At 41.9% G+C, this 25,102-nt stretch overlaps 1 protein-coding gene across 1 annotated transcript in view; it reads right to left on the bottom strand.

The window, feature by feature from the left end:
* The window catches only part of Scamp1 (secretory carrier membrane protein 1), an 86,613-nt gene that overhangs the window by 54,756 nt on the left and 6,755 nt on the right, over positions 1-25,102 (bottom strand). Inside the window, exon 2 of the mRNA XM_050153758.1 lies at positions 826-903. Coding sequence (XP_050009715.1) covers positions 826-903 — 78 coding nt within the window. The remainder of the gene's footprint in view (positions 1-825; positions 904-25,102) is intronic.

Raw genomic sequence — 25,102 nt, 5'->3', positions numbered from 1 at the left:
AAAAAAAAAAAAAAAAAAAAAGACTTTAGTAAAAAGCCCTACATGCAATTGGTTACGACCTTAACAGACGGCACAACGTAGTCCTTTCTACCCTCTAAACGTGCATGCAGAGCAGCGGAACACCATCGGGGAGTTCTTCTTGTACCCCTAAGTCACACAAAATTTTGAGAGCAAGCAGATTTCCAGAAGGAAACCACTACAGCACAAGTCGAGTCCTGCTCAAACACTGCGATTCAAACGACAAGCACACAATTAAGTTCCAGACACAACCCCATCACAAGAAAGTCTCCCCCAGGGCTGGAGATGGCCCAATGGTTAAAAGCACTGACTGCTTTTCCAGAGGTCCTGGGTTCAACCCCCAGCACCCACATGGCAGCTCACAACTGTCTGTAACTCCAGTTTCAGGGGGCCCAAAACTTCCCATGGCAAAACACTAATACATATAAATTTTTTTTAAAGTAAGAAAGAACACATCTCCCCACATTACTACATAGACAACACAGCATCACTGGGCACATTCCTACTTCCCAGTGTTCCAAGCACTATACAGAAGCTCATACAACACAGGTTAGCACTTTACTGAATGGAAGAGGAAACCTGTGGAATTTATCTAGAATCATCATGGTAATTTTTGGTTACCAACAAAGCCTTTCTCATAATCTCATAAAAGAAAAAAAGTCCTAACTTGTTGAATTCTAAAGAACACATGCATTCACACAGCTTGTTTGACACCCCGTGAGCTGGAAAGAAACATAATTAAAATATAATCCCCTATTTAATTTCCACTTAAACATCTAAAAGAAGTGTGAGGTAAAGCAATCTTACCGTTCTAGAGTCTGAGAAGGGATTGTATTCATCAAGTCCTGGGGGCACATTTCTTGTCACCTGTGTAACGGATGGATCCTAGAAGAAAATTTGAAGGAGAAAAGAAAATTTGAGTTATCTATTAAGACACAATTTTGATACTTAAATACAATTTGCTTCATCTGAACCTTTGGTCACCCAGCAAAATACAGCAAAGTACTATCAAATATATTCAACATTTCAACAAAGGCAATAAATATTTAAACCCACAGCCTTCACACCCTCAAAGAAAACAAATAAAACTTGGGTTAGACGCAAGACAGCTGCCAGTCTGTCCCTCCTACTGTTGTGTGGCCCTGACTGCCTAACTTGCTCAGATTAAACCCACCGTCTTTAAGACTCACAAAGTGCACACCTCTTACCCCTTTATGACACAGGGTCTCACTCTACAGTCTAGGCTGGCTTTGAACTCTTGGTAGTCCTACTGACTCAGTCTCCTGAGTGCTGGCCATTACATTCCATAAGCTACTGTACCTGGCTTCATGATCTCCTTTTTATTTCTGTAATGTTTTATTATTTTATTATATATAATTTCATATATGAGTAATTTATCACTTCTACCCCCTTCATCCAAATCCTCCCAAATACATGGTCTCTTCTTTACTGTTGCCATACATGTATGTGTACATCTATATGCTTGTGTGTATACACACACACAGAAGTATGTAGGTGTATAGAGAGATCTATGACACGTATGTATAACCTACTGAGTCCATGTGCTCATGTGGATGTGTAGCCAAGTCTGGCCCTGAGATCAGATGAGCTGTGTGGGAACTCACCCTTGAAGGAAACCAATTCTCCCTTTCAGCAGTCACAGCCCACCTATAGCTTTTTTCTAGGAGTGGGATTTTAAAATAGCACCTTCAAAAGTTTTCCCAATTTCAGATCTGAATACATTATAAATCATCTAGGGTACTGGAAAGTGTGCCCTCTTATTTTACTGTTGGCGGAGACTGCTCGTTCATTCCCAGCCACCCAGACCTGAAATAATCATATAGAAACTGTATTAATTAAAACATCACTTGGCTAATCACTTAGGTGTATTGTTAGCTAGCTCTTATATCTTAAATTAACCCATTTCTATTATTTTATATTTTACCATGAGGCTCATGGTTTACCATTACTGGCATGCGGATGTCCTTCTCTGACGGCTACAAGGTGTATCCCTGACTCTACCTACTCTCTCCTTCTCTATCTGCCTGGAATTCCCACCTTGCCCTATTCTGAGCTGCAATGGACCCAAAGCAGCTTCTTTATTAACCAATGGTATTCACAGCATCCAGAGGGGAATCCTACATCACTTTACTCTACACCAGTACTGCTATTACTTGTCTGTAGTTTATTTTTCTACATGGTCCTAGACCTCTTCCCCCTTTCCAAATATATTAGCATACTATCCTAGCCTTTCAAATATCTGAATATTAGGCTTTCCTATAACAATTACTAAATCACAAAATTCTATTTTACTTCCTTCAATTATGAATGCCAAACACAAATTTAATGAACATGCTAAATAAAATCAACTGCATATTTCATGAAAAAAATAGTTCACAAACTGAAAACTGTTTCCACTTTCACCTGACAAAGTATGTAACAATCAAGTGAAATGCACTACACCCCAAACCCAGACTAATTCAGCAGTGGGGTGGGGCCTGAAAAATCTGTGCTTTGTTTGTTTTGTTTCAAGACAGGATTTCTCTGTATAATCCTGGCTATCCTGGAACTTACAGATCAGGCTGGTCTTGAACTCAGAGATCTACCTGCCTCTGCCTCCTGAGTCCTGGGAATACAGGTGTGTGCTCAGCAGTTAAGAGCATAAAATGCTCTTCTAGAGGACCTGGATTCTGTTCCCAGCACCCAAAGACAGCTCACAACTGTTATGGAAATTTCTTTCTGCCAATAGTTTTTTGGGAATCAGCCTCAGGGCATGGCTTCTATGTGCGGATGTGATGCCTTATAAGAGAGAAGAAAAACATTTAAATGTTTTAATAATCCAGGATTCTGCTGATGTGAGACCTGATTGCTTCTGGCAGCACAGATCTATTCCCAAGAGAATGTTAGGGACCGAAGTCACTCCACCTAAGAGCTTGTTTTCTTCTTGGCAAAACTGGTCTCTGGGCAAAGAACTGTCCTTGCCTCAACTGCTTACAGTATGCATGCTGTCCAAACTGAACAAGCAGGATACCTTGCCAAGACAGGGCAAGTCAGTCTTTTGAATCTTCCTGCTTCTGAATATGGTCTGTCAGATATTCTAAGCCTGAGCTAAAGTTGGTTGCCCCAATGTTATTGTGAGACTTTGGGTGACTGTTCAGGTAGTCGGCTGTTTCTGTCATTACTTGCACCTTTTAGAAGTCGCTTGCTTGCACTTCCTGCTTAATTACTTTCTCAGATCTTTGATGGGGTTGAAAACTAGACAGTCACAGCTACTATCTTCTCATATCTTAACTAAGACATTTTAGTACAAAACTTAGACTCCTCAGAACAGCTATTGGAATAATCTCTTAGTTGCCTATTACCCATAGACTGTGCATTTAGTATGTGTTTGTGTTTCTTGCTTGACGTTACTCTTATGGTTGTAGTTCTAGTCTGGTGTACGTTATTACCCTTTCTTTCCTCTGGACAATACTTGATATTCTTATTATTTATAGTTTTGTATTGGGTTTAAAACCTTCTTATTTAGACAAAAAGGGAAATGGTACAGGAATTCCTTTCCACCAATGGGGTATGACCTCTGTGTGCAGATGTGGTCTTATAAGGTCTTACAAGAAGAAAGGTTTCTCCTGCTCTCTCTTGTATGGTAGTCAGAGGCCGTTGCTTCAGCACCCCCAGGGCAGAGGACCATGGTGTCTCTCTACCTTATTGTTATTCATGAGTATTCCCCAATAAATAATTGATATCCCTTATTTCGGGCTCTCGTGGACTCACCCAAGCTTACACACAACTATCTGTAACCAGTTCCAGGGATTCCAGCACCATCACACAGACATACACAGGCAAAACACCAGCGCATATAAAATAAAAAATAATTTTTTTAAAAAAGAGAAAAGAAAAAGGAAACCTGTGATTCTGTCATGGTCTTATGTGATACAGCTTGTATGGGATCTATTGCTTCTTCAAGTACAACTCCAGCCCATTTTCCTTCAACACAAAGACAACTTTGGAAAATGTAAAGTTGATTTTGTGGTTTCCTTCCTCCACCCCTACCCATTTCAGATTTTTAAAAGCTTCCTCGCAATTTTAAGACTAGATTCTAATTCCTCAGATAAAATATATAAGGCTTCTGACCACGGTGGCCCCTGCCAACTCTCAGTCACCTGGGCATGTGCTCTCCCTTAGAACCTGTACAGCTGACAGGAAGGCTTAGCAAGGACCAGCAGAGACTGGACCTGACTCTTGCTCATCGTCCCCGTCCCCCCCCCCCAGCACTATTTAGAAACAAAGGCAAGCAAGCAGCAAGGACAAAGGAAAGCCAGTGTTAGCCTTGAGGCTGCTCAACAGCCTGGGGAGGGGTTTCCTGCCCTGCCAAGTTTACCTACAAGTGCGAGAGGCAGGCATGAGAGAGGGATGCCGCCAGGAAAAAAGAAAATGAGAGCATATGCATCTCAAAACTTTCAACTTGCCTTGCTGAACTGAAACCTAAAACTCAGAGATTCCAGCTACCATATCTATACCCACCCATACCACCACACACAAAGCCAGCACCCTCCAGGTCCTTCCACAGTACTCCTCTAGCCCATCCTCTTCCCCCCAAGGGTCAGTCTAGCGCTGTCCTCTTCTTTGAGAGGCAGTCCAAGTATGGCCTCACCTAACCACCTTCCTTCTACCAGGCACTTCATCCCAAGCCTAGCGCTCCCACAGCCCCTGCTATCTACCATTGTTAGCATCGAGTCTACTGACCAGTGATGGTTTTCATGCGGGTCTTTTCCCCAAATACCATGATGGCCTATGTTAATTAAGAACTGAGTTTTGACAGGCCTGGTGGACCCGCCTTTGATCCCAACCTGAGAAGCCAAAGGCAGGCAGATCTCTATGTGCTATTGGCTGTGTTTTCACTCTTTACTCTTTGGGGAGCTTGCCACCCAGCTCCCACATACACAGACACGGAGACTTATTATTACTTATGAATGCCGAGCCTTAGCTTGGCTTATTTCTAGCCAGCTTTGTTTACTCATGCGAGCAACAGATGAACAAAGGGACATAGGAATGAGTCAGTCATGGTCAACAAGGAAACCAGCAAGCCTAGGACTGACTAACAAGGTGGAACAGAGATCTAGAAACTATCAACAAAACCATAAAAAGCAGCAGATCCCTCTCGATGATAACCTCAAATGGAAACCTTAATTTATGCAGAGGAGGCCTGACTTGGTTAAATCAGATAGAGGCTGGTGAGATGGCTCAGTGGATAAAGGCAGCATGCAGTCTGTGTTTGATCGATCCCTGGAAATCACAGAGGGAGGAGGAGAGGACGAATGTCACACAAAGTTATCCTTTGACCTCCACATGCACACCATGGCCTGTGCACACACACACAAATAATAAATAAAATTTATAAAACAAGATTCAATTATCATAGTTTTAGCTAGAAGAATAAGACAAAATAAATAGAAGGACTCAAAGAATCCCTATCTGTAGATGACACCATTCTTTACCTAAAAGAGCTTTGGGGCTGCACAGAAAAGTTCTTAGACCTGATAAACACTGTCAGCAATACAATATAAAAAAAAATAAGTAGCTTTACTACTACCAGAAACAAACTTGCTAAGCAAATAATTTTAATAAAATTCTCGTTCACAATGGCTTCAAAAACACAAACTACCTAGGCATAAAACTCCCCTATGAGGTGAAAGGTCTCCATAGTGAAAACCTGAAAACACTAAAGAGTGAAACTGAAGAGGACTGGGCAATTTGACAGACTTCCCAGCCTACAAACCACAATCCCAGAGAACTTAGACAACGATGCGGACACTAAGAGAGACTTACATAGATATAATCTACATGGGAAGTAGAAAGCAGAAAAAGACAAGATCTCCTGAGTAAACTGGGAGCATGGGGACCTTGGGGGAGGGTTGAAGGGGGGAGGGGAGAGGCACAGAAGGGAGCAGAGAAAAATGTAGAGCTCAATAAATATCAACAAAATAAAGAAAAAATTTACATATATGTATTGTATGTGCACAGGTACAGCTCACAAAACTAGAAGGGGACCAGGAGACAGAGAAGAGAACTCATGGGACGGGCGAGAGGGGAAGAGAGAACAGAACACATGTGGCATGAAAGCAAAGCAGCATGCGGGAACGGAGAAGGAACCACGGAGGGCGTGGGGGAAGGCAAACAAGAACACAGCAAATTGGTGTGTGTGTATAAATATGCCATAATAGCGCATTGCTTTATAAACTTAAAAAGTAGCAAGAAATACTTCCAAAAAGTAAAGAGAAAAAACCTGCAGGCCTTCTGGGTTTGTTGCATTTAATCAGACATGCCTGGTGATCTTTCTTTAGGTCGTGTTAACTCCTAAACAGAAACACTGAGAGGAATTCTTCACATTAATAATCGAAACCTCTTCCTCCGAGGAGTAAGATTAGGAAGGTTGTTCGCAAACGTAGATGAAAAGGTATTCCACGCCATTCACAAGAGAAAACCAATGAAAAGTATTCTGATGCAATCATCACCTCCCTCCTACCTCCTAGCCAGGAACACCCTGGGAGCCTGGCACAGTCTCAGCAAGCTACAAAGGAAGCAGGATTCTCAGACATGGTTCATAAGAATAGAAATTGTAACATCTACATTTATCCTGTGAGCTACAGTTTCACTTCTAGGAATCCAGTCCAAGAGTACACTGGCTAAATATTAGTCATAATATCAAAAGACTAGATGGAGGCTTCTTCCGTCTGTCAATAGGCAAAGGCCCACGTACATGATGAAGTATGGACAGCTGCATCATATGCAGCTTCAAATGGTATAAAGGGATAAATGAACTGCTGTAACGTGAGTGAAAGAATGAACAGTATAAACAAAATGTTGATTTTGAGAAAGGAAATAAAAATGAGTATGTGCAGAAGGAAGTTTCTGTCCTGCACGGTCCCGAAGCTGTTCAGTCCCAAAGAAACACACAGAGTCTTATATTAATTATAAACTGTTTGGCCTATTCGTTCAGTCTTATTATTAACTAGCTCTTACAACTTAAATTAACCCATAATTATAGTCTAAGTTTAACCACATGGCTTGGTATCTTTTCTCAGTAAGGCATTCTCATCTTGCTTCCTCTGTGTCTGGGTGGTGACTGACACTCTGCCTTTCCTCTTCCCACAATTCTGAGTCTGGTCACCCTGCTTATGCTTCCTCTCTGGCTACTGACCAATGAGCATTTTATTAAACTAATATGAGTAGCAAGTCTTTATAGTGTACAAGTATTATCCCACAGTAAATATGTATATTTTAAAGAAATAACCCAAAAACTAGTATCAGTGATCTCCTAACGGAGGAGTAAGGGACCCCCAGGGTCCCAGGCTCAGAAGCCAAGTTCACTGCACATACCTCCATTATAGCATTTATTTTGGAGCCATTGTTAGATAACAAAATCAGTTGAAAAGCGAAAGGACAAAAGCAGAATGTACCTAAGAAAGGGGAATATTCTTTGATTGGGAGCAGGGTCTCACTGTGTAGCCCTGGCTAGTCTACAGTTCACTAAAGGGAGTAGCATGGCTCTGCTTCCTAAGGGCTGCGATTAAAGGCATGCACCACAGCACTTGGTTTGGTTATTCTCACCCACGATTTCCGCCATCAGTGTTTCTCTGGATGCCATTGGAGTATAATGACTTCCAACTCTGAGTTTTCAAATGTATACACCCAGTTTTTTCAACTACTCGAAAATTCACCTTAAATTCTTAAAAAGAACAATCAAGCATATAAATAAATGTGTAACTTATATCAATGAGACTCAGATTTAAAAAAATCCAGTTTTCTACTTTCAGTTACTGAAACCAAAATGTACATGTTCCCTTCTACAAGAATCCAGGAGGTCAATGTTAACTGGCAGTTTGACAGAACTGCCAAGCAAACTCCCCCTAGTCTCTGGAACCTTCCCTGATATAGTGCTAATGACAAAGCAGTAGCATGAGCGTGCAGGCAGGATACAGCAGAAAGGAGAAAGGACACTAAATTTTAAAAGGACAAAGAACTCACAGCTCACAGGACAGTGGTGGCACACACCTTTAATCCCAGCACTCAGGAGGCAGAGGCAGGCGGATCTCTTGTGAGTCCAAGGCCAGCCTGGTCTACAAGAGCTAGTTCTAGGACAGGCTCCAAAGCTACAGAGAAACCTTGTCTCTAAAAAACCAAACCAAAACAAAACAAAAAAAAGAATTCACAGCTCTGAATTATGCATAATTAATGCTTCCAACTTGTTTGGAATATGGGTTTCATATTTCTTGGAGTTTTATTTGTTTCTTTCTCAGACAAGGTTTTACTAAGGACTCAACCTAAGCTGCCCTCAAACTTAGGGCTGTGGTCCTCTTGCCCTCAACTGCCTGCGTTCTGGGATTGATTACAAGATATGCGCTACCAAGTTCAAGTTTGTTTTACTAACTGTAAGTAGTACAGAGAGGCCCATAAACCTGAAGCTTTACGTAACAATGCTCTTCTAATGCCTGCTCTGTAGCCAGCACCTGCTCATATGACTCCCAAAGCCCATACAGTCTGCTCAGAAACTGGATCAAGACATGCAGATGCTAGGTGCAGCAGAGCATGCCTTTAGTCCCAGCACTCCAGAAGCAGATGTCTCTGAGTTCAAGGCCCACCTGGTCCACATAGCCAGTTCAGGTCAGCCATGGCCACACAGTGAACCCTGGATTTAAAAACAACTGTAGATTTTAGCACTGATGTTTAGGTGCCCCAATATTTAGGAAAAGAAAATGCTTTCTCTTCAACATAATGAAAATAAAACTGTTTCCACTAATGACATAGTTCCATCTGTGTCACTGAATCTCAAGCTTCAGCAAACACAGGAACTACCTAGAGAGGTTATTAATAAAATCCAAACTAGTGAGTGCCACTCTGAATATCACCTATTTCTGATTCAGTCAGTCCTGGATGGAGACTGAGAATCGACTAAAAAGGAACTCTGTGTCTTCTTGACCAAAGGGAACACACCAGCTTCCTATACTTTATTAACTTCCAGATAAGGACGTCTTCAGAACTCAGCTAGCACTGCACACACACCACAAGCTGTCACTTAACTACTGAAGTAGAGCCAAGGTTAGTCCACCAAACTTTTGTTAGTAGTCATTTAAAAAACCAAGATACAATATGAAAACAAGAGTCCCTGCCAGTTACAGACTCTAATGTCTATCAAATGCAATTAGCTTCCCGCTGTCTTTATGTCAGTGTCCTTACTTTCAGGGTGGTGCACCTTCATTATATTCTCAGTGCTCGCCTGGGTGCTTAGTCCTCGGAGTCCCTTCCAATCTCCAAAGCTCTCACTTCCTTAAAAAAGTCTCCTATGCCAGGTATTCATTTTGGGCATTTCTTAGTGTCCTATATCATCTGGAAGACTATAGTCTGGCAGAGAACTTCCCCTTCGGTTGGCAGGGTGGAGCTTGACCCAGCAGACAACCCACCTGGCTGACAGTCACACAGCTTCTTATCTCTGTAGGACACCCTGTTGAGTTATAAGCAGTCCAACATAAAAGCCATCACACAATCATGTAATGTACTGTGTGCCTCTAACACGGGACATGTCAACGCCTCAAAACTTGGGTGCTGCACTCTAGCAGGCCAGAGCATTAGAAAAGAATCCAGACCTGGTCCTGACTCAAGTCCTGTCCTGACTCAAGTCACCTAAGGAAATCTGATCATCACCCCACCCCGCTGCAGCCCTGGCATGTCAGGCTATGGACTGTGTCTTGACTGTTTGGAAAGCGAGCTGACTGCTCAGATTCCACTTAGAAGACAGGAGCGTGGAACGGAGCACTTCATAACTGAACTATACTTCATGCTCTCACCAGTAAAAGGAACCAGACTGCTCCTATGCTATACATGCTAATACAATTCCTGCACATCAAAAGGGCTCAGTTATAACCTTGGCTGCTACCATTATCAAAGGTAACAAAATAAAAGCGCTCCTCTTATTTACTGACAATTTAATACAATATATAGCATGTCTTAGGGAAACAGCCACAGCCATCTTCTGAGGCAGCAGACCAGCAACAGTTCTTTCCGCAGCCTTGGTACTGTGCCATCCCTATTATCTTAGCCACACGAGAAGAAAAGGCGCTCTCCTCCCTGCCAAATGAAACAATCTTTAGAACTGAAGTGAGGGTGCTTGACAGCTCCTACTGCAGAAGCTGTAGATTAGACAACTGCTCACTGATCCAACTAGATTGCATTTCTTAAGGAGACCGAATAGGAACCACAGACATTGTCACCAAGTAAGGGACAGCAAAAGCTGATAGTAGTCAAGGGAAGAGATGCTGTTGTAATGAAGTGACCACAGGGGCCAGGGAGATGGCTCAGTGGGTAAGAGAACTGGCTGCCCATATGGAGACACACGCTGGTGTGCAACACCTACATGGTAGCTCACAACCACAACTGTCTTTAACTCCAGTTCCAGAGGATCCAGTGCCCTTTTCTGTCCTTCCCGGGCACCAGACATACACAAAGGGCACTTAGATATATGTAAATATTCATATACATAAAATAAAAATAAATATTCTAGGAAACCAAATACAACCATCTTTAGAAATGGATGTGAAGGGAATTTTTTGTTGTTTTTAATATTATTATAGGGCTGGAGAAATGGCACATACTGCTTTTCCAGAGAACTGGAACTCAGTTCCCAGTATGTATGTCAAGTGCTCACAACCATTTGCAACTCCAGCTCCAGCGAGTTCTAAAACCTAGGCCCCCACCTGCACACACATGCACCTTCCCACGCATATGCACATGCAATTAAAAAGTAATACAAATAAATCTTAGAGTGACCACAAAAGGAGTGGAGAGCAGCAGATAGGCCCTCCGAGGGGAATTCCAACTACATAAACTTGCCAGTGACTCGACAGAGAAAGAAAGGGAAGGGGAGCAGCAGCCCTGTTGTACTGGACAAGCATGACACCTTCCTCAATGTCCTGTACTTAGTTCCAAAGATGGGCCTCAGAATGGAAGCAAGAGGTGGGATGCCTAATGGATGAGCTTCTCAATTTGCAAGCCTGTTCACACCATGCCTAGAGATTTGATTGGTAAGTTGGAGAAAATTTTGCCATTCAAAAATTTTAAAATAATTGGAACTAAAAGCTTACTTATGGCTAGAAGTGACAAAGATAAGTAAATCTTCAGCATTTACATGGACGACGGCTAAGGAGAGGAGACTTTAGATTGCTGCCGTTCATATTCTTTAATCACATGCACCCTAACCTACATTACAGCAGGCAAAAGCATCGGCTGTTGTTATACTTGACAAAAGCTCTGAGCGATCTCAAATCAGTCATTATAAGGGCTGAAGAATGGAGAGGAAAGGTAGAGGAAGTTCACCAGTTAATAATAAAGGGCCAAATTAACAAAAGAAAAAACCTATTCCCACATTCCTAAAGTTTGTCTAAAACCCTAGACAGACCTACTACCATGAACTCAAACCAAATAGAAGCTACCAGAACTTAATGCTTCTGATGGACTCTTTGCCTGTCTCAGAACTTTCCTGTTCATTGTGAGCCATAGAGTGCTTGCTTACCTAGCATGCATAACGCCTTGAGGGTTCTAACACACACACACACGCACACGCGTGCGTGGACACACACACACACACATGATCAGTAGAGAGGGAGTAGATGATTCCGCCTTTTCTTTAATTGTCACTATAAAATGCCTTGGGTTTACACAAGCCACGGACGTATTGCCAACTGTAAACCTAGCCTCACACTTGCCATGTGTGGCATTGCAGAAACTTGTCTTGGGACCTGTCCTTCACTAGCTAGCATCTTTTATTTCAGACATCTCTGCTCTGGAGTCTGGGTTGTGCTGTACCATGGGGTGATCATTAGCCACAGGCGGTTGTTGGGAACAAGTCCCGCGGAGAGGTGCTGCAGGGCTAACGCACCGGGTTCTGCCCTGCCCCGCAGAGACTGTCCTCCTAACAGCAGTTCCCTGGAACAGGTCTACTCCAAATTCTGTCACTCCTGAGTTAACTTAAAAAAAAAATAAATATTTGGGGGCTGGAGAGATGGCTCAGCAGTTGAGAGCAGTGGCTGCTCTCACAGAAGACTTGGGATCAATCCCAGCACTCACATGGCAGCTCACAACTGTCTGTAACTCCAGTTCCAGGGCATCTGACATTCTTACATCAATACACATAAAATAAAATTAAATAAATTTTAAAAAGAATAAGACATGTTTGACTAAATTTCCCTGTCTGTATATAAAGAGGTGAGCTATGAGACCACAGAGGCCATAGGTCCAAGACTTTGCCTTTTTGGACACTACAGAGCAATCAATTATTCAATTCCTCACTGTCCTTTAAAACAGCCTAGGATGCCAGACGGTGGTGACACATGCCTTTAATCCCAACACTCAGGAGACAGTCAGGCAGATCTCTGTGAGTTCAAGGCCAGCCTGGTCTACGGAGCAAGCTCCAGGACAGGCTCCAATGCTACACAGAGAAACCTTGTCTCAAAAGCCCCCCCAACACCAAAACAAAACAGCAACTTAGGAAACACCTCAGGACATACTGTTCCTGCAATGAAAAATGTATTATTTCTATCTTGACCATTGCATTTCCCAGATGAAGGGTAGATGCTCTGATATCATCTTCTTATCTCTAGCAACAGACTATAAGGGTATCTGAGTAGCCTTAGGTGCTCTGTAAATGTTTGCCCAGTACCTTACTCCTGTTCCACATGAGTGGTAACAGCCTCGAGGAAACAAGCAAGCATGGTCATTTTTACAGAGCATTTGTGGACCCAATGCAGTAGCAGTGTGCATAGCTCTGCATAACTATGAAGACTGAAATGAGGAGGCTTCATCTCATGTTAAGATATTTAATTAAAAACTGCGCATATACTTTACTTGACATAGCCAGAATGTGCCGCTGAGTTCATGCAAGTCACATTAACTATGTGACCGAAACAACAGACACTGGCAAAGGGACTGGATGATTATGCACTGGCCAATGGTAGCAAATGCCACTGAGGTAAAGGGGTTTTGTCACTCCAAAAAATAAATAAATAAAATTTTTTCTTTTTTGTTTCCTCATGCAACTCTGGCTGTGTAGAACAGGCTGGCCTTGGAACTTAAAGAGATCCTCCTACCTCTGCTTTGTGGGTGCTAGGATTAAAGGTGTGTGCCACCATACCCAGCAGCCACCATTCCAGACTGTATATCCTATTTTGCAGCATTGTATGTAAACTACATGAACTTCCATCAAAGCAGACAGTACTGTTAGTATCAGGCCAGATGAGTGCTTGTAGTCTCAGTTACTCAGAGGTTGAGACTACAGGAGTTCAAGGCCAATTTGAACAGCATAGCACAACTCCATCATAAAGGAAATTAAAAAGGGAGGGAGAGGGAACTAGAAATGATGTCTAAAAATAGACCAAAACCCAAACCAATTACTTCTTATGGAAATAAGTAGGCCAAGTGACTGTTTAGACAGCATCAAAATGTCTGGTGTTAGAGTCAAGTATTTTAAAGTTACTTATTTATTTGCTTAAATTTAGCTTATTTTATAAGTATGCTTGGCTTTGTTTTTTTATTTTTTGAGACAGGGTTTCTCTGCATAGCCTTGGTTGTCCTGGAATTCACTCTGTAGATCAGGCTGGCCTCAAACTCACAGAGATCCTCCTGCCTCTGGATCACGAGTTCGAGGTCAGCCTGGGCTACACAGAGTGTCACCCAATGTGATGGACTAAAGCCACTTAAAAACCTGAGAGGGTTTAAAAAGGAGAGAAAGTTTAACACAGCTTTTTGCTGTTTCCTGGTGGCATGCCGCAGAGAGATTTTCCTGACTCAGTGATAGCAGCAGAAAAAAAAAAAAAAAAAAAAAAAGCCGCGCCATTTTAAAACGAGGCTTCCTGGGCCCTGCCACCGGTGCAAACTCCCGGCTACAGAGCATTTGTGGGCCCAGATATTTCTGTGCCTACTCGGGGTTGGGAGGAAAGTATCTGAGATCATGCACTTGGCTCAGCTCTTCCTGCCTGAACAGACGGCAGGATCAGGCTTGGGCAGGCAGGAGAGCATGGCAGATTCTGACCGCCATACAGAGAGATGTTTCCAGGCTGCATAGTGCTCACGTGGCAGATTTGGCTGTAACGCAGAAAGAAAGAGTTTACGTCCTGCATGCTCATTCTCAGAGTTAAAGTGCTGAGTGCAGCTCCTACCTGGTGGCCCCAGAGCTAGCAGAAATGGTACGTCCACCATTTTGAAATTGGAGAGAGGTGGAGCCAAATTCCAGAGCAACCAAGCTGTTTAGTATTTTAAAAGCTCTTCAAGACAGTGGAGAATTAAAGACAATGCAATAGGACAGATTCAGACATAAAAGACTTCTAAATGAGTCACAATGTTAGATAAAGCACATAGGCTTGAAAGAGAAGAAAAAGACTATAGAAAGTCATAAAATAAAGTTAATGCTTTAAAAAAAAGAGTAAAGTCTTTAAAGAGACAGAGTACAGATAATCATAGTTTAAAGGAAGAAAAAATAAGCCACGTAAAAATGAAAAATTCACAGAAAGTCTGGATTATTTGTATTATTGTGTTTTCTTTAAATTTTTGACTGGAAAGGAGCTAAGTACAAAGAGATATTTCATTGGATGGGCTGCTAAGCTAAACCAACATGTATATTATAAAGGTATCTTGACTTCAGAATTTGGGTCTAAGGATATGATGCTTTGGAAAAGAAGTTCTTCTTTTGTTTTCACAGAGGATGAGACCCTATGGATTACTTCTAGACCAATATGGTATGATAGACCACGCCCTCCTGAAAGGTTGCTGTGAACACCCTCAAAAAATTATTTTGCTCAATTGCTGACTGAGATGAACCTAGCACACAGGTTATACCATAAAAGACCTGATTAACAGCACCCCCATACAGCAGGAAGAAGTCTGGAGAGAAAAAACTGTGCCCATATCCCCAAATATTGTTTATAAATGTTCTTTTACATTTAAAGGGGGATATGATATAGATATGAATAATTTGCATTGGTATAAATCTTGATTTACTGATACTAATTTAAGGTCAATTTTGTTATATTCATATTTCTGATCTTGATTAAGGTATTGTGATTGTGTAGTTCATTTAAAAATGTAATATGTAATTAGGAAATATAGGTTATTAATGGATAGTCATCTATAATAGTCAAGTTTGTAGTCATGTTAGATTTTCTAGATGTGCATAGATACATTTCAGATAGGCATTCTTAATATCTTTCAAAGACTACAGAATATGGCATTTAAGATGTTTTAATAACTTAGGGCTTTTCTGACAATGAAACACGTCTGCTCCTGGCAGCACCAATCTACTTCAAGAGGAAGATGGGTATCAAAGAGGCTCCTTATGGAGTTGGTTAGCCACTTGGGCAAGAAACTGCTCTTGCCTGGATTGTTGCAAAAACTAAAACCCCACAGAGAGAGGACTGCTGAACTTGCCAAAAGGTGAGATGATCCTTCAGGGTTCCCCTTTCATGAAAGAGTCTGTGAGACATTCTGCAGGACACAGAAGAAAATGACTGAACTGTCTTTAAAATTTCCTGCTTCATGAAAACGTCTGCTGGATACTATGGGCCTGAAGGCCAAAGATGGATGCTCCAACAGTACAGAAAAACTTTAGATAACCTGTCCAGGCAACGAGATGTCTCTGTCATTTCTAGAGTTTTGGAAGTTGCTTACAATGCACTTCCTGTTTACTTAGGTAATATTATATCCTTCTGGGGTCTTTGATGGAGTTGAAGAATGGATAGTTATAGTTTTCCTTTGTTATGCTAAAAGATAAAATAGATCTAAATATTGTAACTGTAATTCTTGCTTGACACCTATTATATGTAATTTTACTATGTTAAAGTTAAAGACTTCCTTTTTGTTTAAACAGAAAAAGGGGAAATGCTGTAGGAGGTCCTTCTGTATTTGTGTTGCTTTCATTGGTTGAATAAATAACTGCCTTGGCCTTTTGATAGGGCAGAATTTAGATAGGCAGAGTAGATAGGCAGAGTAGACAGAACTGGATGCTGGGAAGAAAGGCAGAGTGGTAGACGCCATGGCTCTCCTGCCCTAGATGGACACTGGTTAGACTCATGCCGGTAAGCCACAGTCAAGTGGCGATGCACATTAATGGAGATGGGTTAAACTAAAATGTGAGAGTCAGCCAATAAGGGGCTGGAGATAATGGGCCAGGCAGTATTTGAATGAATACAGTTTATGTGTGGTTATTTCGGGGCTAAGCTAGCCGGGTGGTCGGGACACAGCCCACCGTTCCTTGTACTACACTGGGATTAAAGGCATGTGCCACCGCCACCAGGCTATGTTTGCATGTGCACCATAAGCAGACCTGTGCTTGCCCTCATAGGTCAGAAGAGAGTCTGACCTATGCTGTGAACCAGAGTTACTGATAGCTGTGAGTCACCATGTGGTTCCTAAGAATCCAAGCCAGGTCCTCTGCAAGAACCAACAAAGTGTTCTAACACTGAGCATCAACAAGTGTTCTAAACCACTGAGCATCTCTCCAGTCCCATTGTCTGAGGCAGGTACTTACCCTGTAGCCCTGACTAGCTATCCTGGAACTCACTATGTAGCCCAGGCTGGCTTGGGACTCCCAGTAACGTTCTATCTCAGCCTCCCAAGTGCTGGGATTACAGGCATGATCCACAGGACTGGCTTAAACACTTTACAAAGCAATTTTAAATATACAGTAAGCACCTCTATAATATACATCAGTTAACTCATAATGAATCAAAGCCTCAAAGCCCCAGTGCACACGTTAAACTATAAAACAGAAGAGAATGCAGACATACCCTTCATTACAGTGGATTAAGCAAAAATTTCTTATCTATGACAGCAAAATACAAAGAAAAAAGTAAAAAAAAAAATCACTGGACTTCAACAAAAATTTTAAAAGTCATGCTGCAAATGCCATAGAGAGAGAGAACTGGGGGAAATGTTGTGAATCATTTCTATGATATGTGCCTGTGTGTCTAGAATATATAAAGAACTCACACAGCTCCATAGTTTAAAGAAAACAGGCAGGGGATTTTAATGGACTTCTTCAAGAAGGGAAACAAACAGCAATAAATAAGGATGTGAGAAAATGCCTAGCATCTTCAGGCATCAGGGAAGTACAAATACAGGTTATGATGCCACCTGACAACTTCTAGACATAAAAGAGAAACATTGTCAAGGATATGGAAAAACTAGAACCCCCCTTCTCTACTACAGATAATGATGGTGCAACTGTTTCAGAACATAACGTGGTAATTAGTTACTCTGTGACCTAGAATACTTATTCCTAGATACATACCAAACAGCAAGAACACATATAACCAATCTGGAGCAAAATATTCACAGTTCACAGCAGCATTATCCATAAAAGAATATTACATTTATGAATGGACAAGCAGCAAAAGCACATAACACTGTTTGCCAGTGAAGGGCAATGATACATGCCTGGGGCAGGGGAGACAACTCCATCAGAAAGGACTTGCAGCACACACACAAGGACCTGAATTTGACCCTTAGGACCCAAGTTAAAAAGTTGACATGGTGGGCATACCTGCAATCCGCGTGCTGTAGAAGTAGACACAGGAAGAGTCCTGGGGTTTACCAGCCAGCCAGCCTAGGCAAACTGCTGAGTCTCAGGCTACCAAGGCCTGGTCTCAAAAACAAGGTGAATGGCTCCCAAGATAAAATATCTAAGGTTGTTCTCTGTTTCCACAAATACAAGCACACATGTGCATGCATACCTATGCACAAGTACACATTATATACATTTGTGTTCTTGTACATACCACATACAGCAAAGAAAAGAAGTCTTGATCCATACACGACACAGACAGACCTTCAGTATACTATGTTAAGGAAAAGACAATCACAAAAGACTACCTATTTCATGATTCCATTCTGAAATGTCCAGAGAATGTACCAGTGGTCACCCACACCTGGCAGGCTTTGGAGAAATACAAAGTGGCTGTTACAGGACACAGGTTTCCTTCTGGAGTGATGAATAATTTTTTGAATATACCTAAGTGATAAACAGCCAAGTGAGCCTTCTAGATGCCTTCTAAACTACATTTCAAGGTTGTTTTGATGGGTTTTCTCTTTTGGTTTGTTGTTGGGAGTACAGAGAGAGATGATGACAGAGAGAGAATAGAAATTAATATCAGAGATGCTATTTCTTGGAAGAAATATAGCCAGCTACCTACAGATCATAATGCAAACCACCCAGTGCCCCATTAAATCAATAGATGTGCTCATTAGAAAACTAGTAAAAGATACAAGGATGGGGGTTAGCAACAAAGGACTACATCATACCCCAATTTGAACACTTGGTTATTACAGCTTCTGCTGTAATACTCTATTACATAAAGTCACCAAATTTCTTTTAAATTTTGAGAAATTGGCCAGCAAATAGAGTTAAGTGCCCCGAAATTAGTGTGTGGAAGCCCACAGACAATAATAAGCAGGCCGGTCACAAAACAGGAAAATACTGGGTCACATATCTGTTCAGGTGACACCTTTCACTCATAAGAGTCACTGAACTCTTCAGTGTGGAGGGAGATGAGCAGAGCCTTCCCACACAAACACCCTTGTGGTACTCAACTGTTAAGAGTTTTCTTTCCCACAAAGAAATTTGTTTCCTCATGCATAATGTTTCCCTGTCACGGTAATTGTGTTTCTGTCGTCTTTGTACCTACTAAATATTGTGAAACACATGTTTACTTCCTACCCTCATAACTGAGGAACCACTGGAATACTTTCTGGACTGTTGCTATCAAAGGGACCATGTAATAAGCAGCCTCTTGCTCTTGGCCCTTTTCACTTAGCATAATGTGTTTAAGAACCCAATAACTGTGGCAGAGATATGTGCAGCAGTTTACAAGTTCTTAATAGCTTCCTCATATTCTAGTCAATCAACCTTTTAACTCTAATTCTTCCTCTTTTAACATTTTCATATAAATTAACTGACAGTTAAGCTCCCAGTACAGTACAGAGAACCCTAGCACTGCCCACCTTAATTCCCCATCACAATGTATGTATGAGGGAGGGTTGGTAATTGTGAAACCAGGATTTATCTCCTGCTGGCCTCCCATGACTGTGAAAGTAATCATAACTTTAAAAATCTATTCATGCAAATGTAACGGAAAGAATACAAGATGTTCTTTTCAAAAGCCTGCAAACCTGTAAAACAGCCAAAATCATGACTCCCGTCAGTAAAACCTCCCTCTCAAGGTAAAGTGTCACAAAGATAAAGGAGCTCTCCTTACTTACTCTCGACTCACATTGTGATACACAATGGCTTCTAAAATCCCCAAAGCTTTGGAAGGCAACCAATAATTTACATGTTTTGTTTTCATTACCATTTCTGTTACTACCAAAAACTTTAAAAGTTAATAAAAATTAGAGTGTGCCTTACTTAGAAAATGAGCAATTTGCTGTTAAGTAAGAAATAATCACATGCTGCAAGCAAAGATAATCTTCACTCTTATTTTCTTCATCTGCTACCTCAAGACACTCCATCTTTGTGTGAGTCAAAAGGAACTATAACAAATCTAAGAAGATAAACAACACACACATTCTGAAGGGAAAAAATTCAAGTAGTTTCTCTAAGGTACCTAAGAAACTTGGTTCTTACCAAGAAGACAAATGTCTTCAAAGTTTCTATTCCTTCCCTCAAGTCCCCCTAACACCAGGCTTATGAGCGTGAATAGTTCAAAGTACATTCTCTTATCAAATCAACTGTAAACACTAAACTCCCCCTGAAACAAAAATCTAAACATTTCCATTTTTAAAAAAATAGAAAAAAAGTTATTATTCCACTTGCACTAAGCATAGGGTATTAATTTGCATTTTATAATACTACACATAAGCAGTTCATAACTATTACACACACACGCACGCATGTCTCCTTTGTGGTGCGAGCTCACCAACACTCAGCGCTGGACCTCGCTAATGCTCAAAATGCATAACACTTCCTACGCTGTGCTTCTCACTCGATGAGCTCCAGCAGCTCCAGTGTTCTGGCTTCTAGGAAAAAATGTATTCCTTAATTCATCTATATTCTACAGAGTAAATGGAAGATTTTCTTTTAAGGGAATTTTTAAAGAAAATATTATCAAGTTGGTAACACTGACATAATATTCCTAATTGCAATGTAGAAGCAGGTAAAAACCCATCATGCTGGTTTAAGCGCTGACACACGCGGTTAGAGGCAGTTACAACACTGGCGCGGTCAAGCTGAGAAGCTGTGCGGGTAGCACACACCTGGAGACACCAGGTGACTTACCATTTTTGCATGAAACATGAGGGCATGTGTAGATAAAGTATTTCTTCTAAAAGGTTCTGTGGTGCTCAACTGGGGAGGAATAGTCTTTTCAACAAACGGCAATAGACCAACTGACGTCCATAAGCCAAAGAATGAGTTTGGCCCTTACCTCACATCATACATAAAAATTAACTAAAAGTGAATCTTGAAACTAATACAAGCTAGATAAAACTATAAAATTCTTAAGGGAAAACATGAGGGAAAAACCTCCTCACCTTAGATTTGGCAAAGAAGTTTTAGATAGTACACCAAACACAAACAACTAAAGCCAATGGAGTAGGACACCCATAATCGCACCACCCGGGAGGTAAAGACAAGGGATCAGGAGGTCCAGTCCAGCCTTGGCTATATAGTAAGACTCTATAAAAGTTGAAAACAACAAACATTGGGCTTTATCAAAATTAGAAGCTGATGCGTTTGTGCACGAGTGCACGTGTCACTAAGGACCAACGCCAGAGCCTCCACACACTAAAGCAAGTGACCCAACAGGTAGGGCCCCACTGCAACTTTTATTCTCCAAATTCAAAGGATGTCAAGAAAATAAAAATGGGAGGAAATATTTCCAAGACAAATAACTGATAAAGGACTCGTATCTAGAATATAGTTTAAATCTCTTAGAGCTAGCTCAGTTTTTAAAACAGCTAAATAGCCCAATCTCAAATCAGACAAAGGGTGTGAACAGACATTTCTCCAAAGATACATAATGTCTAATACGTACACAAAACAGTCCCCAACACTAGGCGGATACAAATCAAAACCACAAGTCTCAAGGTGGCCATAGTGGCGCAATTCTGGAATCCCCAGCACTCCAGAGACTGAAGCAGACAATTAATAGCTAAGATGGCTGGACTTAAAACCAGGCAGTAACAAGCACTGTCAACACACAGGGAACTGCATTCTCCAGTAGCCATGGTGGAAACTGGCTTCACAGTTCTTCTGGTGAGAGTTGTCATAGGACCTGAGTACAGACCCACAAAATCTAAACACACGCGTTCAAACGAAAGTCTGCACAAGTACAGCAGCATTATTCAGAACAGCCCAGCAGCTAATGAACTGACATGATTCAGGGAGCAGGGTGAGGGCCAGCTGTAGAGGGAAATGCTAAGCAGGAGCTCTTCCACTGAGCTCCACCAGCTCAAAAGTCTTCATTCTTACACAGGAAAGGGAGAGCGCTTCGACCCCAGTACAGATGTGAGGTCAGAAGTAACAGAGAGCAGAGTGTGCCCCCACAGGAACAAGGGCAATACATGCTACGCGCATTTGTTACAAGGATAACCCACCCCTTCGTGCCTTATCTTCCACACTTACTGCTAAAGCTCCCCTAGTATTTTAAAAACAAACTTTGGATCTGTGCTATTCCAGTACAATATTAAAAATTACATATAAATATAGCTTTTATTCATCATAACCTTGAAAAAAGTCACATTGCATTTACTGCTTGTGAGTCTTCACTGAGATAAACAGGTGCTGAGGGAGGGATAGCTAAAGCACATACAGGAAGGACACAAGCTTCCACAGACGTGGGACTGTGCACATATTAGACATTATGTATCTTTGGAGAAATGTCTGTTCATACATCCTTGTAGTCAAGAGCAGCCACACTGCAGAACAGGAAGTCTAGATGGTCCTCAGAAGCCCTCAACAGAGGACTCCTACGCCAGGGCTTCCCTTCGGGAAGTACCCTGAAAAGCTCAGTCATGTGAGGCCAACATCCCTCAGCAGAGGACATGATTTACCAACTGTATTATGAACATTAAGAACTGCTCCTTCATCAGGAACTGAACTTAGAGCGTAGCAGTCTCCAAGAACGTGAAGTCTCTGCTCTTGCTTACACGATCAATGCCAACTCCAATATCTACTAGGGTAGGACATCAGAGAGCGTGTGTTCATTAAATGCTGTAGTTACAGACATGTAGCAACCACAGAGTTCCAAAATAGAGAAGGCTCAGATACAAAAATCTCTCCCTTAGCATCTCTACGGCCCATCCAGCCTCTGCTTGAATAATTCCACCAAGCATTGGAGGATCGACTTCTACAAAAGCATTGCCAGGCTATTCAAACTGATTAAATAATCTCTCTGTTGGGACAAAGTCCACCTTGAAGCAGAAAGCCAATAAGCCTTGGATTCTTTATCTAAAGCAACAAATAATAAGTTTGTTCACTTAAGTAAGCAAGGAGACGTCAAGTACCTGATGGCAGCTCGACTTCCCTTTAGCTTTTGCTTAACTAAATGCTCAGTGAGTGCTTTTGAGCCTGCCTTCTACTTCTCGACCCAGTCCTTCCTGGCTGCTCTCACGGGACATATTTTACCATGTTCAAACCACTCTAACCATGTAATCAGCTAATGAGAACAGTAACTAAGTGATTACACCTGAGCAAAAGATTGTAGAATTATTACTTTTTTTGGAACTTGTCACTCATCTCATTAATCCAATACATATATTTTTAGCAACTTGGTATCAAAGTGGCAGTTTGACATAATAAGAAATCATGGGGGCTGAGGCTACATCTCAGTGGTACAGCATTTGCCAGAGGGAGCACCTGACTTCAGATGCCCAGAATCCATGGAAAGCCAGGTGCGGTGACATACCTGTGATCCCAGCGCTTTTACAGCAAGAGTGGAGTGGATGCAGGGGAACCTCTAGACACTGATGTACCGAGAACAACATAAACTCTGTCTCCAACCAGGCAAAGAGCCAGGACCCACACCAAAGTCTGTCCTCTGACCTCCACACAGTGACGTCATCACACATCCTGACACTGATGTATACAGCAGTGAACAACATGCAACTATCTCCAAGTAGGTGGAGAGCCAGAACCCACACAAAGGCTCCACAACCATGATGTCTCACATCCTGTCCACCCATATTCACACAAACACAGACATCTTTTGCACACACTCACAAACATACAAAGAACAGAACCACTAAATTCACTGGCTATACATTCAGTACTACAAAACATTGACCATACTTAAACATGTTTAATAATATTGGCCTACGAACAATTTCAGTTTTGTCCACAGTCATCACCTCAAGCATGGCTGTTGGTACATGCTCTACTTTGCTTTCCTGATGCTGCAACAGAAGGTCCTGGCCAAAACCACTTAGGGAGGAAAGTGTTGAGATGGCTTACACAATACAGTTCATCACAGGAAAGCGATGTAGGAACTCAAACAGGAACCTGAAGGCAGGAACTGATGAAGCACGGCCCACAGGGAAACACTGCTTACTGACTGTCTCCTCTGGGATCCTAAGCTACTTACCTTAAACAGCCCAGCATCACCTGCTCAGGGGTGGGACTGCCCACAGGGGTCTGGGCCTCCTACACCATTTAGCAAATAGAAAATGCCCCCAAAGACATGCTCCCAGGCCAACCAGACAAAAGCAATTCCTCAACTGAGGTTCTCTTTGAAGGCATGTCATAAGGACAACTGGCACTAACTATGACAGATTCCTAAGTACGACTGTATCTGAATACTGGTTTAAAAAAGGCAGCTTTGCACTGTACCCCAGTGAGCGTGTCCACTGTCCTGAAAATGCCCAACTGGACTGAAGCATTTCTACACCGGGCTGATCCTGAACACCTGACACTAATGAGCACCCAAGTAAGAAGGCTTATCTCAAGCCAATTAGAGGTGCTTTTAAGATGGTTTGGACTTAAATAATATTAATGACTATTGTTAGGAGACTTGTACCAGCGACTGGAAGGAGGAGTTACTTTGAAATGAGAACAGGCTTCTGGTCTCCCAGTGTTCAGTAGGGAAAGTACCTCTTGAAAAGCTATACTGAAAGCCAGAAGAAAGTAGAGCTGGGTCTGAAGCAAGGAACGGCTACTTCTTTGCACAGGAATGCTGCCATTCACCAACCACTGAATGCCACCTACTTCCCCTCCATTTTAATGGAGTCTCCCAAGCTCCCTTGGTACTGTCTCGCCATTTTATGCCAGCTACAGCTTTTCAGTTCACAGGTCTCTATCAGGCGAGGTAGCCATTCTTGTCAAGAATTGGAGTCTGACTCCCGACTCACCTCTTTTTTAAAATCTAAGATGACTTGTGACTTATTTTGACCAGCAGTAGGAGTGGCATGTGACCACAAAAACCCTTATGGCTTTGGCTCTTGCTCTCCTTTGACACTGCTGGTTTTGTATTTGCAAAGTGCAGGCTATGCCCAGCAAGGGCACCACATGAGATAAAAACAGCCCAACCGCTGCCTGTGCCCGCAGCTCCAGGTAACAAGCAGGCAGTGAACTGAAGACACCTTAAACCACGCATTCAAGCTGTCAGATAACTGAAGACACATGAAAGAAAAAAAAAAGCCAGCAACTCTAGCTCAAATGTCAGGATCATCAACAAGCAACTGTGTTTGGACATTGTTCATACTAAATGATCACCAAGACAGTGGTAAATAGTGCTGCATTTTCATGAGCAGCACCTAACTCAAATACAATCAATAGCTCAGTATGTGCTTTTTCAAAGTGCTAACCGAGGACAATAGAGCATGGATTCGGGCAGTTGACACGGATGAATCATTGTGTCCCTAAGTAATACTGAAAAATAAGGTTTTCAAAATGTAACCATTACAGAAAAATACTGGAACATTTTCCTAATGCTATCCAGTCTCCAGACTCTAAATTTTAAATGGGTGGAGAAGAAAGATCAACTCACTGTAGATAGTACTGTAAAATAGAGCACACAGATGACAGGGTCCATGTTAAAAACATAAGTGGTCTTGG

Source organism: Alexandromys fortis, unplaced genomic scaffold, assembly GCF_014885135.2.
Source record: "Alexandromys fortis isolate MF-2015 unplaced genomic scaffold, M_Fortis_MF-2015_v1.1 scaffold_79, whole genome shotgun sequence".
In the NCBI taxonomy this organism is placed as follows: Eukaryota; Metazoa; Chordata; class Mammalia; order Rodentia; family Cricetidae; genus Alexandromys; species Alexandromys fortis.
The sequence above is the reverse complement of the archived record's forward strand: the minus strand, read 5'-3'. Positions and strand labels throughout refer to the sequence as shown.